The sequence below is a fragment of the Copidosoma floridanum genome, unplaced genomic scaffold (assembly GCF_036245765.1).
Source record: "Copidosoma floridanum isolate Cflo_tuat_1 unplaced genomic scaffold, Cflo_Japanese_pri ptg000020l, whole genome shotgun sequence".
NCBI classification, from domain to species: Eukaryota; Metazoa; Arthropoda; class Insecta; order Hymenoptera; family Encyrtidae; genus Copidosoma; species Copidosoma floridanum.
Genome location: NW_028321897.1, coordinates 12791128 through 12807536, shown reverse-complemented (window position 1 = coordinate 12807536; position 16409 = coordinate 12791128). Strand labels below are relative to the sequence as shown.

The following is a 16409-nucleotide window of genomic DNA, read 5'->3' as shown; positions in this document are numbered from 1 at the left end:
TTACATTTTCTTCTTAACTTGAATAATATTTTCCTGAAAAACTTTTTTTTTGGAAAAAGATGATGCACTATTAAAACGTTTTCAGTAATAATTTATATATTTCAATAATATTTTACGTTAAGGCTTTATTCATTTGATTTACCATTTCTACAGTAAAGTTACAATTCCTTAATAACATTGTTTTTTTTTCGGTAGAAGAGAGTATTGTATTATTGCTAAACAAATAACTTTTTTTTTTGCATCGTATGTTTATGTAATGTCTGTTATATTTTTTAAATTCTAACATTGTCTAATTTCATGGTTCTAGAGCTGCTAAGTCTTAATATTTTCTTACTTTTACTTATGTATTGTTTAAGCTAGTTAATTATTTATTTCGTTAGTCAAGGTTAATTAAAAAGAAGTAGTGAATCTCCTTTGTTACATAAAGTTTTTCTTTGTAAACAATAGTTTGTCTTTTTTAACAGATCTTAATGAGCCGCTACTTAAGGCTTCTTATTTCTTATGATCTTCTACAGGTAATGTTTCGCATATGGATATGGTATGAAAGAAATTTGATTGCTTATTAATAGGGTCTTGTGATTTACTCTTAATATTATTCTCACGAATGGTGGACAAGTTTTTTTTTGTATTTTGGGATGATCGAAAATATGTAGACATTGAGTTAAGCTACACTAGAACCCAATGATTAGTGACTACTATTAATTTCTTGTCAAAGAAGTACACCTCAAATTACTGTATGCAATATATTAGTGCTAGTGCTTTCTTAAAAAAGGTTTAGTAATTGCTTTTGCTTCCGATTAATTGTGGTTTGTAATTAAGATACATCTATTTTCTTTAACCTCTTCTTAGAAGAAATGGATAAGTACCCCTTATATATTGAGACCCGTTGCCATTTTCTTAGTATGAATACTTTTCAAAGCCACTCTTTTTTTAAATTTTATTCAGGCTTGGAAGTTTACGTGACGGGACTCTGGCTTTAATACATCAGAGCAAATTTCTTACTAAAGCTTTTTTTTCGTTCTAAAAGATGAAGGGACCCTTCGTTTACATGGAGCAGAAAATTCTGCCACGAAAACTTCGTAAATCAATCAAAGCACAGTTCTTTCGATAAATTCTTCTAAAGCTTCATGTTAATTGGATTAGAAAGCTTTTGTCACAGAACTTATCACTTCATGTCAAGAAGGGATCTCTTAAGCTTTTGAAACTGAACGCAACAAACTTTGTCGTCTGCATAGTAGCTAGAATTTTTATTTATAACTGTTATATATTTCTATGTCTGGGTGTCATGCAACCAAAAAAGCTAAAACAAATTTGAAAGTGGTATTACAATTGTGCATCATAAGAAAAATCAGACGCATACAATCTGAGAAATTCCGTTACAATGTGTTAAGTCACTGGTCGTGAGATGGTTATAAATAAAAACAATGTAAACAACAAACTAGTTTAGTATTTGTAGGTTAAATAAATTAATTGAAAAACTGATTCTGAAAAATTTAAAATGATGTTAAACTTTCTCTATTTTAAAAGAACTCCTGATCTACTGCAAGTAATATGTTCAAAGTTTTGGTGACTTAAAAAAATGTTCTCATGAATCTCTCGTAATAAATTTTTAGTTCTTTAAATTTCCAAAATTTTACTTTTTTTTTTTTTTTTTGCTTTAGAAAATCTTTAACGCCTATTTTTTTAATGTGTCTGCATCATTTTTCGTGAACGACGTGCTCAATACAAGTTGACTTCTTCTTCTAAAACTCATTATTTCTCTAGTTGCAAGATAAAATAGGCCTTCTCAAGTCTCTACGTTATATTGGTGGGCTTGATTTCTATTTTACAAAGCATTTTTTAAAATGAAAAAGCCCGATTTTAAATATTAAGGACATTTTGTATTTGTATTCTTGTTTTGTAATAATAATATAACATCCTGCTCTCAATTAGAAACTGAAAAGTATCAAGATGTACCAATTTTTCTAATATACCTGCCATTTTTAATATAGGGTAGTTCTAGTCCACTTCAACGTCATTGAGTTTTCTAAAGTCTTGTACAACTCTGCATCTTTGATTTCCATTTGATTACCATTTTTTTTTCTACAAAGAAAATAGGTGCCACGTAAAAGCTTATAAGAGGCTCCATAACTTCGTCGTTCAGAGCTTTTTGTCCCATCTGTTTTATCCCGTGAGGCTTTTTTTATAGCAGTACTCGTTGTTGTTAGGATACTCAATTTTATTAGATACATTGTAGGTGGGCTTTAACCTTTCATATGAAACCTGTTTCTATTGTCTACTGCTATTTTTTTATGGTTACTGGTATATAAATGCTTTATATATTTAAGACATAATAAATGAGGGATTATTTTCACGCAGTACGATATGGCAGTGTATTTAAGAGCTTAGAATTCTTTTGTTTTATATGAAATAAATAAATGCAACTTATGGTATATTGTTCAACTTCATGTAAATTGGACAGTATACCGTTAAATTAATTAATTTATTCTATTAATCCTACTCTCAATTGAGCTCTGATAGTAACTGTTTTAGAAACATATAACGTATTCATCTTGTATTTACGATTGAACGCTCGTGATGTTTTTCTTTGAGTATACAAACAAATACACAAAAAATATTCCGTTTCGATCCCCTACTTAAAGAAAAATTTTTTTTATGCATGATTTGTTCAGAATCACACGCTGATGGTGGCGCTTCAACTCAAGTTGCACCACATTAATGACAGTGGTCCTTCTGGCGACCCCCTACCCTCTTTTCGTGACACAGCCAAACAAGTCGTTAACTCTAAAAAGAACCACTCTCGTCTTCTCGTCTTCAATCGGCTGCTTCGTTCTGCCAACTTAATTTGCACAACCATCTACATATGTGGGCTTTTCTGCCTTTTCAAAACAATTCTTTTACCAAAAACATTGGCTTCTCGAGCCAGATTATAAACTCTTAACGCAATATGTATGTAGATGGAGAGTAAGGTTAAATTCCGCAGAGAAAATATATTTCGATTACTCGCCAAGCTGCAAATAAGGTTAGGACCGTTGCCACAAGGTTGGAGACAGTGTATGGTGGAGCATTTCAGAATGTGAATCAATCCTCATGAAAGACAAGAGAGAGAGAGAGAGAGAGAGAGGAAAATCTTCTTAAGCAGCGTTTAGGTGGGCTTGTTAAGCTATGGGTGGAGACAGAAGCCCCTCGAGAGAAGCTAGGACACTCTCCATCCACCTAAAATATCCAAGCTCAGTTTTTGTGCGAACGATATCATACCATCGCCTCCATAAGAATCCTTTGTAGTGGCAGTACTCCAATCTTGGAAGGATACTCGAAAGAACACCCACCGTTAAGTCGTTAGTTCCAGTCATCGGCCACATTGTCAGGGACTCTACCTTTGCCCCACATTTTATCTTGTGCGTTATCTTGGCTATTCTAAAACTCTCTAACGATTGACTTTGGCAGCTCACGAAGACTTCTTTAAGTACGCGAGCTTACTTTACTCAAACAGTTCCATCTAGATCACATAAGTGACACTGGAGCTTCTGCCTTTTTTAGATTACTATAACTCACCGTCGGCCTCACGGCTCTTGTGAACCAGAAAGGGCCACATGGGTAGATCCTCACAGTATATGCCTAGTTGAATGCATGTTCCAAGGTGTCCCCCTTGCCAAGTCAGCATCGACAATCACCGAAGCTGGAGGCTCCTGCTCTCTCTCTGCTCTTGTTACGAGGCTACCTTGTCATTTAAATTTAAGGATGAAGAATTTGTGACCACTATTAAAGAACGCTGCGTTCCCCGTCTGGGCAACAATCTCCATCAGATCACGTGGAACATACTATTGTCCAACCTTGTCTCCGTCTGGAGCCTGTCACTGACCCAACATTTGCTACCTTCGGTTGCATTTATGTCCTACTAGAAGTGAACGTTTACTACCAAATATTTTAGCCAAGTGCAATTTATATAAGAAAGCTTCTGGGTCAAACCATAATACTTGGATAGATTTTCACTTAGTGGGTCATCAGCCATGGCTTTCGCTTCCCATCTGGTAACTCAGGATAAGTCCGCTTCAGCCACGCACTAGGAGCTTGGGTTGATTTTCTATAGATTCTGGAAGCTCAAGGGTATGCCCAAGGCTCAGTGTCGTTCATCCAAGGATAATAAGTGTAAGCACATCTTTACCCAATACCACCGAGTGGAAGATAGCAGGTACTAAATCTATCTTTCTCTGTGACGAAAATAGTTTCGCCCTTCTAAGAAAAATGCTTAATAAGCAAGCTATTTTAATTGCATCACCCTTACCAGTACCTTAATAGGGACCTTACAATGGGTGTCAGATATCGATGCTTCATCAAGTACGAAACATGTGGTGAAATGCGTGTATTGATCTCAACCAAACTGCAAGACTCAGCCCACCCAGTCAACTATGTGCCACAACATGGCATTTTGCAGGTAGGATACCATCAGAAACGGCTGCTCGTTGTCTTCAACGGGTCTAAACTTACTTATTTAGGCCACAGCTGGAATCACGCAGATACACGGGCCCAAAGTTGCAGGCAACCCTTGTGTGCTCACTCGATGGAGAAGACATCGAATTTCTTTTTTTGAACAACATCGAGTCAGGTGCCAATGAAATTGACACAGTCTGGCGTTGTCGCGACCAGATTATCAGTCTCTTTTATGCTAGTATATTTTCGCAGCAAAAGTAAGTCACAAATGATCCAAAGCTGCTTAATCACATCCCTGAAGACTCCTGTCTAAGAAAGAGTTGGTGGCAGTTCCGCACCAAAGGCCCCGTTAGCGAGTTTGGTGGTAGCTAGGATTCTGGGGCTTACTAGTTAAACTTTGTACCACCTACACTGCCGTATACACCTTCTACCAAGTGGGCAATCTTGGCTGGTCTGGTACGGCTCTTTGATCTATGTGGCTGACTCACCCCTTCTGTCTTGATTGCCAAGTCTGTCGTATAGGACTTGTGGCGTGCTCCTTGTGGTTGGGACGAACCTATTTCTTCGTTAAAAATTTATCAATTATATACCTTTGAATCGTAATAACAGCATGTCTAACACTTGGCAATTCTACGTCCTTACTGATGCTATTTGTCAAGCCATGGCTGCCATTGTGTACTCCCAAGCCCAAAGCTTATCTGGTAACGTCATTATTCACATTTTTTTAGCAAAGACAAAGTTAATTTTTATCAGGAACATTCAGCCAGCTTCCTCTCTGATCACCCACATGACAATTTTTTGACTTAATCTCAGGGCTGCCTTAAGCACCACACGGCTGCTACAACCCCCAGCTGACAAACTGTTGGTACCACATGATGATTGCTACGCTTGGAGTGACTCTGAAATCGCACTGCATTGTTAAATAAGTATGTCGCTCATTTGCAGGTGACTCTTTCAGCCCATATCTTGTGACATGTGACGCCTACTACCAATGCAGTGGATGTGACTACTCAATGGGCCAACTAATGAACCCTAGAATTTCATCGTATGTGCTAAGACGATCCAAGCTGGCACAGTGGGCCTCTAGTATCTTAGCCAACAGAAATGGTCAGTCTATCAGAGTTCAACAAGCTATTGGTTCAATAGCCCGATCTGATATGCTGTGCCTTACAACGAAAGCCTCAACTCATGTTCAAGTGACTTAACTCTGAATTATCTCCCCTACTTTCAAGCCCACCTATGATAATGGGTCAGACATACGCTAAGCCGAGTTCCAAATTTTGTGGTACTCTGTCCACTCCAAGCTTAGATATACGATGTTGTCTTCACAGCCTGCATCTGTCTCAGCCAACACCAAAAATTTCAGATGGAAAGTTGCTGCCATAATTCTGATATTGTCCTTCCTGCAAGATACCTGCTCCAGTCACTGGCCCGTTTCTAGTGAAAAATGGAATACTTTAAGTAAGAGACTGCCTACAGCACCTATTGCTGGGCTACAACGAAAATTACCCTTGAATTCTGAGCCAATCATGTAGCCTATCCAATCTCGTCATTGCAATTGCATGAGCCGTAAACGAGCACTACACGGTGAAACCCATGTCACAAGTGCATACGTCGCTAAGCACGCCTAGATTCCCGGTGGCTATCATCCAATTAAGGTGCATCTCTATTGGTGCCTCACCTGCATAGTGTTGTGCCTGTGGCCCTACCTAATTTATGAGACCCCTTTTAGCTACCCAAAGCACCCAAGACCAGACGTTCTCTCACATTAGAGTTGATTACACTCGGCCATTCAATGTTCTAGCTGCTGGAGAACGTGGCATACAAATAACCATAGGCTTCATCACCATGTTCGACTGCATACCCACGACGGCAGTCCAGTTACAGCTCATCGGCAACCTCACTACTGACTCGTCTCTGAGAGCTTTTTTTTAGTTCTGCAGCTACCAAAGACGCACCCTTAAAACTAGGCTTATACTATTCGTTATGTCATGCAATACTATAAAATGAAGTAATATAACAATATATTACATTTCAGCCATCGTTATTTTTTTAACTGTGTGACCTTACTTTATATAACAAAAAAGTAAATTATTATGGTTGCAGCTAGCTTCTTACCAAGAAAGTCTCTTTTCCTGTCGTATTAGAATTAATGCTAAGATAATCTTTATATTATTAGAAGTGGTTGGTTCTACTCTTTCGGCCTTTTTTCTAATACTTCTTATCCAAAAAAAAGCTTTTATAAGATAAACATGTCAATAGCACCAAAGGGCTGGTTAATCAGTGGGTTCTAAAACAACTAAAGTTTCTTTGTGGTCAAGACCAAATGCCTACCATTAGTGAATAGTCTCTTGAGAGGGAGCCTGGGATAATCTTGAAGGGATTGGCCATCTCTTAGTCTGGTATCCTTTTTCTTACTGGTCATTTAGAGTTCTTAAGGCTGCTACTAGAAATGAACAGTTATTTAATCCTACTTTTTTTGAAGTCCTGAAGTAAGCAAGATCTAGCCTGGCTGAGGGTAACCTAGAGGCAAAGATTACCTGTGGTGGTAGACCTACTGGTATTGCATTAAAGTCACTGCCTTTCTGAGCACCTCTTCTTCCAGAACTTATCTCCAATGAAGGTATTGTGGAGCCCTTCAGATACTTTCTGGGGTGTACTAAGGTTAAACAACTCTCGGACAGTCTTGGCATTGAAGAGCTGGATAGCTTTTTGCTCAGCCAGCGTGATGCCTTAGAGTTTTAAAAGAAAGGATAGAGGAACCATGCTAAGCAAGTGACTCATCGCATTCGATAAATGATCCTACTCTTCTGTACTTGTGTGGGACTGACTTAAGCTTCAAAAAGCACCTCTTATGTTTTAACTACTGTCTCCCTGACATTCATTGAAGGAAGTGAGCCGTCCGCAATGATTAATAACAAGAAGAAAACAGAGTTCATGTGTATCGTTCTTATTACAATTTCTTAGTAAGACTATCGGTTTAAATATAAGGGTTTAAATTAATTATGCTCAACGCATTTTAAATAAAGCTATAGTTCTTTACTTTTAAAATTTCAAGTATGCAATTCTCAAGTAAAAAGTAACGTAGTCACTGAGGCTCTATCTCTTACGTAAACTTGCTTTTTTTCACTTCCACAAAACTTAAGCATGTTAAAAGAAATCACATGGTTATTTAAAATTGTCTAGCTTCTAGAGCAGATAAATTTGCGTAATATTGAATTTTGTTGCCTGGTTGTTAGTAATTAAAAAGAAAGATCCATTTATCCATTTTAAATTTACTCTGCTATTATACTCTATGACTTATCAGTATTTATTACGTCTTCAGTAGTTAGTTAACAACTAAAGTATTAAAATATCAAAATTAATGAGACAGAAGTCAGAGATCACAAGGAATCCCCAGACAAAAGTAAAGACCTGGCAAATAAGCCTTTTAAACGCAATCTTTTTACTACAAAATTTATGTTTATAAAATGCAGTTACTACAACTGACTTATTTTATATACAATTACACTAAACCCTGAAGTATTGTACAAAAACTTAAACAAAAATTTCAATAGCCTTTAAATATATATGCTTTAAAAATTGAAAGCTAGATCAAGAATTTAAAAACACAGTTTACTAGAGCAATGATTTCTGAATATTTTAGTATTTTAAACAATTATTTATCTGTAGCTTATTATCAAACAGAAGTCTAAGAAAAATAGTACTAGTTACTCATCACTAAAATAAGAATAATTGTAAGATAATATGTGTAACGTTAATTTGAAGCATTTGGCACAGAATTTTGTGAAAAACATTATTACTACTACAACTTATTGTAATTTTTTACTTACTTTAACGTAACACAACTTTTCATCGTAAAGTTTAGTAAATTAAGTGATTAGTCATAAATAAGAAAAAAAAGTTTAATTCCGTAATGTATAAGAAAGTTGTTTAACATAATTTCAGATTTTTTTCTGGTACAAAAGTGTAATGTCGTTATCTCTTGCATAAAATTATACATTTACTACAATAACGTTTAAAATTTCAGATCAGCCATAACAATTTTTCCACAAAGAACAGATGGAAAGCATGATTATAGGATATGGAACCCACAGTTAATTAGTTACGCAGGATATAGAGATGAAAATAACTCTATTCTTGGTGATGGTGGAAACGTAGAGTTTACTGAAGTAAGTATCTAAAAAGCTGTATTGTCATGTATTCAATTTAATAGTTAACTGTGCTGATATATTCTGTAGATATGCATTAAGCTAGGATGGAAAGGTGCAAGAACTCGTTTTGATGTACTGCCTTTAGTTTTATCAGCAAATGGACATGATCCTGATTATTTTGATATTCCAAAGGAACTCATTCTAGAAGTACCATTGAGCCACCCCAAGTAAGAATGCTCCATATATATTTTTCAAATTATTATTAGATATATGTCACTGAAATTAAAGGTAATTGGGTTGTTAGCTTACTTAAGAAAAAATCTGATGAAACTAAGAAAATATGGCTCAAGTATTTATAAGTCATATTAAGATACAATTTGTACCGATAGTTTTTGTACAGTTTCTTTGATTTCTAAGATTGCTATTTAGGTATCTCGTGCGCCCCAATATCTGCCACAGTATTGGTATCCGTGAATTCTTGGAAAGTGTTAAGTTGTCTTACGTGCACGCCACGGTAGTGGTACCATCGAAGTAGGAACTAACAGAATTAAAGCAAAAATCAGTACTCGTGACAGTATTAGTACATCCAAGTTAGGTTGTGAGTCAAATCACCGAATCATCCTATGTAATCTCTAGAAACGAAATTTTTTCCTGCCACAGTACCAGTATCATCTAGATCGCGGACGAGATACCCTTTGGTACGCTGCTCCGGATAAAATCGACTAACTTTAAGCACACCGCAAGCAAGTTAAGTGCATCGGAATATTCCTTGCACAATAGTTGGTTTAACTTGTGTTAAAACAGTCGTAGCCCCTTTGCAAATATCGCGTCATTAGTAAGAACTACCCTTTTAGTTCTGTGTCCCATTAACTTGCCCAGCGTGTGTCCCAAGTTTTTAAGCGAAAGCTTAAAATTAGATAGTATGTCGCGCTGACGTAACAATAGTTTAATGTTTAAAAGGCTTTTACAAAATTAATGGAGACATGAGATTAGTGAGAAGTTAATATATTGAGTCAAGAACGAACGTATTATAATGCTTTTAGCACGACAAGCAATGGTAAAAATTTATTTGAAGAAAAAACATTAGCAAAGAAAAAGAATTGCGTTTTGTAAGAAACGCAACGAATGTCTGTAAGTAATATTAACAAGAGGTAAGAAGTTACATAGTTATGACGTTGTATACAATTATAAGCAGGTGACAGAAAGCCATTAACAAAACTTTTTTTTTCTAACAAACTTTATTGTAACAAAGTTCTTTTTTCTGCGTTGTAAGTTTTGAGCCAATCGAGGCTGGACTAAAAAGATTCTAGCAAGACTTTTTTTAAATCTTGCTATGTAGTTATGCAGCTGTATTTGAAGTTACATTTATTGCTGCTAACTTTTTTGCATTTTTGTGTGCACCAAAGAACTCAATCGCTATCTTCTCTTTGGTCTTCTTGAGTAATACTTAGCTGGTAGCTTCTTTCTACACTCTGTGAAATCAGCACTACACTTACAGTGGCCCATTTAAGTATGGGCGTGTAGCTTGACTCGATATCGATGTTGGTTTTTGATGTACATAGCCTTAATACAGTAGGTTAAGTACAACTGAGATAGAAGGAGAAAGAAAATGTAAGAGAAAGAGAGAGAGAAAGAGAGAGAGAAAGAAAAGAGAAAGAGAGAGACAGAAAGAGAAAAGGACAAAGAGTAAGGAAAAATAATACATGGTGTGTACACTGTGCTGAAGCAAACTAGCAAGAAAGAAAACATAGCAGTTTTAAAATTATAACTTTTCATTATGGAACTATTTTACGTTCGATCACTTGTAAAAAAAATTGTTACCTACTTAGATCTTCAAAATGCACATAGTTTTAATTTAATTTTTTTTTTTTCAAGAAAAAAAGAAATTATTAATAGAAGATTTATTAATTTAGTCAACGATTTGACTATATACAAGGTTTGTAAACAATAATGAATTTTATTGATCGTTGTTCTGTGTTTTACGTTATCTAAAAGTAGTTATATTTTTTACTAATTAGCTATAGTAGAAAAAAGCAATGGAAAAAAAAAATGTGAAAAATTTCAATACACTAAAAATAATATTAAAAATGCTTTAGAATTAGTTGATTCTGGTGTCCCATAGAGAAAAATGGCTAATGTTTATGGAGAATTAGCAGCAACTGTTTGAAGAAAAAAACAGAACTTACATACTGTAAGGAAAAAAATGGATCGTAGAGTCGTTTGATCACATGATAAAAAAAAAAGTTATTGACTGGGTCCAGTACAAAATGAACAAGGTTTTTCAGTCACAAAAACAGACCTTTTTGACTCTCTTAAAAGTCATGTTAAATTGTTTAAAAAATCAACGCTTTTTATCGATGGTTGCCCAAGCCGTCACTGGTGTGAAGGTTTTATAAAGCATCATTCTGAAGTATCACTTAGAAAACCACAATGTCTAAGTATACACAGACCTTATCCAGACAGTATATTCAGTTGTGATTGAACCAAAGTCCAGACTCAAAGAAAATTTTAATAAAAAATTCCTGACGTTCAGTTTACGAACTCGTTAATAAAAGCAACAAGATTCTTAATGCCCTTACATTGTATGTATGCTGTAGATGCCGGTGAAGCTTCACCTATGTTTGTACCTAAGTATAAAGGAGAAGTTTCAGAAATTATTGTTAAGAATACTTCTTGAGATCAGGGGATTATCGTATCAGAATCTAGATAGGTAACAAATAAACCTATTACAAATATACCACTAAGGTCTCCTACCAGTGGCTGCTTTAAATGCAAATAAAGTTTCCAATTGTCATCTACATGGACAATCACTTATCACATTTTTAAATACTGTTAAAAGCTTTTCATTTTTCCAACGGTATTAAATAGATTGGACTTCTTCCAAACGCAACCCATATTTTCCAGCCTTTAGATGTATCATTTTTCCGTTTCTTTAAGAAAGCCTAGAGAATAATGGTTCAAAAGTAAAAATATGAGAAACAAACGATTCAGGGAAGAAGACTTTCCAGTGATTTTAAGAATCACACTAGGGAGTATGGCTGACAAGTGGGTTGGTTTGTAATGGGTTAAAAGTATCTGGACTGGATCTTTTTAAAATTTAAGCTTATAATTGTGATGGTTTAAATGAAATAAAAGAATTTAACGAAAATATGCAGAAAGTTTAAGACTGAACTAGCCTTAGTCCAGCGGAACTATTTAAAAAAACTTACCTAATATAACCCGTATTGAGTTCTAAAATGTAGTTGCAGCCGGATCTTGGACCAAAACAATTACCAGCTACTACGCATCCAATACCCGTAAATGTTAAACAAAAATTCTATCCTGAAAGCTTACCTGTAGTGACAATGAACAATGACTGAAATATTTAAATAATAGGTCTTTCACAAGATAGTAATCATTTTAAATCACAACAGTTGAATATCGTTCAAACCACTTCAAACGATAGTTTGAATGCAGTTATAATATATAGTCATCTTTCATTTTGTCATAACTAGAAAGAAAAGAATTGCAAAACATTAGTATGAAAACGATAGACTATCTTACAAACTAATTTCTTGCAATTATGAGCATATCAATACTGTTTCTACATTTACTCCTTTTTTCTGGAGGCTTGAGAAGCTTTGATAGCCTCGAATAAAAAGGCCCAGGACAAATTCGAGCTGCTGTCGAATAAGAAGGTTGTGGGAATTATTGCGTATCTTTTTTTTCTTGGATGATATCCTAACAAAGTTAGTTGAGCTTGCTTCAGTTGCAATGAAGAAAAAATGCAGTTATTTCTGTCAACCAAACTTTATTTACCAAAGAGAAAAATTTTACAAGTTATCGATGGAGAACAAAAATGTAATTGGAGGAAAAATTTAACAATGCAATAGCAGAAGAAAGATTGAACTATAAATTTAAGAATATGAACAACAAATTAAAGCCAAAAACTCTCTGATTCATTGAATACGCTAACTCGTTTTTTAGTTTAAAAAATAACACATGTGCATTATTTAATTATGCATAAATGTTAGGCATTTTAAATATCTATACTTTATCTTAAAAATTCTAACAAAATAGACTTTAATTATTAAACACTTAGATGCTTTTTCAAAATTGTTTATGTCTTATCTTTTAAATATTCAGTGTCAAACACTGTGACGTTATCTAAAAGTGCTGTTTCATAGACAGGCTCAGTAGTTTTACTAAGCATTTTCCATGATGCATGAAAATTATTAAATGATCATTACTGAAAAAAAAACTACGTCTTTTTTCAAAGGCTGTGACAAAGGACTGTAAAAAAAATTAATGTGTTAACCGTTAGTTTTCTTCGAATAAATTGTAATATTGAGAATAAATTCATTAAGTCTTTTAAAACTAGGTTACTTTTCTTGTATTAAAGGTCTTTTTTTTAAAGCTTTTTACATTGTTATAAAGAGGTAAGTCAAAGGTGTAACTTGGGTTTACTCAAATTGTTTCGTAAGTCTTTTATAACTAGGTTACTTTTGTTGTATAAAAGTCCTTTTTTAAAGATTCTTACATTGTTATAAAAAGGTAAGTCAAAGGTGTAACTTGAGCTAATTCAAATAGTTTATCTGATTTTTACAATCATCTCATTATTACTTCAGGTCTGATTTGCACCACTACTTTTCTATAGGTGGTACGGTGTGGCTCTAACTTATCTTTAAAAATGATGATCGCTGGAGACGTCTTAATATTGGAATTCAAAAATTTTTTAAATGTACTCTAGATGTAGCTACTCCATAAATTATGAGCTCAGTAACACTCTGGCTCATTATGCATGCAGCTGGTATTATAAATTTTTTTTTTTAAAGAAATTTCAGATTATTACTTAGTTTCGAAGGCTACGTAAAGTATTCGATAAAAAATTAATCTAATAATTATTTTAATTCTCCTGCACTGTACATTTGCATGATTTTTTAGTCATTAATTTTTGTTTTCTTTTTTTCTTATTTATAAATTAAACAAGTATCTTACTAAATGGTTCATGCATCAATGTAAGAGTTTAAAATCTTTCTTTTCTCCTGGATTAATGCGTTCTTCAGTTATAATCCATTAGGAGCTAAATTTTTTAAACTCATTTTGGGCATCACAAATTATAAGGACACTGTTTGCTAGTTGAGAAATGAAAAAACGGTCCGTGCAAAATGCTTAAATCTATTAATTAATTAAATATTAATTCTTATTGGCCACTGTCTCCTTAGCTGCTCGATAATCTGTCACATCAATTATAAGACTGAAAAATACTATATTAGTCTATGGTTTGACAGCTTATAAGATTTTGAATAAAAGAGTCTTGTATGATTTAAACTACTTATATTAATAGATAAACCATTTACCCAGTTAGTTCTTTTATTTATAAATTTAAAATTCTCAGAAAATAAAGTTAATAGTCTAGAAGTCATGTACAGTACAGTACAGGTTTATTTAAATAGTTATTTGTTGTGTTGTTACTGAACTACTATACGCATAGCCCTTAATTTAAGTAGTTATTTTTCTGAAAATTAACTTGACACAGCCTTCTTCATTCACACTTAACGATAGTGTTACTATAGTAAGTATACCAAGTAGCTGACAATTTATTATACTGAAATTTCTTTAAAATCAAGTAGAAGATCCAGAGATCGTGCAAGAAATAGCACAGATCGGTTAAAGTCATGATTTGTCATCTTCTCACTGAAGTACTCTATGCATCTTCAAATTAATTTGTGATTTTGTCCAAAATAAAATTTTATACTACCTTTAGTATTTACACTTCAACATACTATAAGTGACAAAGTTTAATAAAGAATGAAGAAATAAGGAAAGTGTATGGATTATAATATTTTGTATTGATCATTTCTTATCTCTAACCTTTTTTTTTAAGAATTTAATAATTTTTATATTTTCCTCGTCAATTCGCCGCTATTTAAATACTTCTTCAACATAAGCATAAAACAATAGAAAATTAAACAACAAGTTGTCTAGACTTCAAAATTTTGTTAAAAAATAGTTTTATATGAGTGATTTCTTACATAATCACCTGATTTCCGAAGGTAGGGACCACGTTTACTGAAAAATTAAATTACTTAATCTTAATGTTACATTGTAGCTGTTGTTAATGGTGATACGAATGTTTTCTAGTAGTAGCGTAGCAATCTGCAATATAATTTTAAAAATTCTTAACAAAACTGTTATTTTTAACACATAATTATAGTTAATTTTTTTTTTAATTATGTTTGTGTAGGTTTTTATTTAAAAAGTTGAGTAAAGTTAGTAACTTTTAAATCATCGATTATATAGCCTTCATTAAACTATCACAATTTTATACCTATGTTGCTAATTTTAAATGACTATTGTTTTACATGTACATTTTTTAGTGGCAAAACAATGAGATGCAGCAAAAATAGTTGTATTCTATAACATGAATAATTAAATAAATCAAATATTTCTTAATTGTATCCAAGCGTAAAACACAAGTTGTAAAGATCTATTGCTGTTGCTGACAAAATCTGCTTCGCACAAAGATAGAAACCTCTTAGGAAAATTATTTACTTTTAAGAATATTTATTGCTGCCAAACAAAATGTGTCTTTAAGTCATTGAAGTTGATGGCAAAACTCGACGTTTTTTTAACTAAAATCAACACCATCCTTCTAATATGACAACGCTCATCACTTACATTCGAACACATTATACTTATTTTACTACATATACATAACAGAAGAACTTTCACATATTTTACCTTAAATTATAAGCTTGATTGATCCGAAACAACCGTGTAGGACTCAAAAATTCTTTGATAAGATGTAAGAAGAATATTTTAATGAGTATTTTTGGGTAAATTAAAGGTGCAGAGCCAACCAAGACAATCAGAAAGAGTCCTAGACAGACTTATCTTGTAAGAAGTTGGCCCGTCTGGAGATTAAACTCGCATTACACTAGCTATAAAGTAGCTGTACTTTACTGAAATTAGCTTTTAACCATTTAGGCTACAACTCAAACAAAATTTAAAAATGAAATGAAAAATCTCTCAATACACTTCATAGGTATCCGTGCATTCTAGCAGAGGTGTTCCGGTGATGCATTTTCAGAAATCGTGGACATTATACTAATTTTTACACATCCATAATTATTACTAATACATGTGTGTATTATCACCAAAGATCATGTTTGGGTAGTATGTTCTTGAATTTCTAGAAGCACAAGAAGTTTTTTTTTAAGTTTTAGCTTCATTAGAAACGCTACTTATATGGACACAAATAACATGGCAGGTAATATTTACGCAGTGCCTTAAACTCTCAACAAGAAAATTTGTGGTAGAACTTACTTATGTGCACCTAATGTAGGGCATTAGCCCATAAAACAGGTAAGCGTGTAAGTAAGTGAGCAAAAAGACGCTGCCGTGTACGTATCTTTATGTATTATTAGTTTAACTAAGTCCTCGCCTAGAGGTTAATGTTAAATTAAATATAAAAAATTTCTAGAACTAGGATTATTAATAGTTACTATAATTTTTGCTTTGTTTTATAACGAATTTTTTACTCTAAGAAAAGCTAACAAACATGTTAATATAAGAAGCATGAGATGAATTATAGTTACTATTGATATCATCTATTATTAGTAAAAAAAATACAGTTTGTCATGAATTATGAATTTGTTAAGTCTTCGCGCGTTTACATCCCTTATGGTTTCTAATAAACTTAATATTGTGCTTTTGGATATATTAAGTAACATTTTTTTATTATTTAGATCTGGGAAATGTATATGTAAGCTATAATTTTTTCTGAAACCATTTGAGTCCCTATTAATGTTAAACTTAATTTATTTTGTTACTTTTTACTGA

At 33.4% G+C, this 16409-nt stretch overlaps 1 protein-coding gene across 1 annotated transcript in view; it reads left to right on the top strand.

The window, feature by feature from the left end:
* Window positions 1-16409, top strand: part of Nos (Nitric oxide synthase) — a 2633257-nt gene that overhangs the window by 440951 nt on the left and 2175897 nt on the right. Inside the window, exons 5-6 of the mRNA XM_089593752.1 lie at window positions 8462-8603; window positions 8673-8812. Coding sequence (XP_089449878.1) covers window positions 8462-8603; window positions 8673-8812 — 282 coding nt within the window. The remainder of the gene's footprint in view (window positions 1-8461; window positions 8604-8672; window positions 8813-16409) is intronic.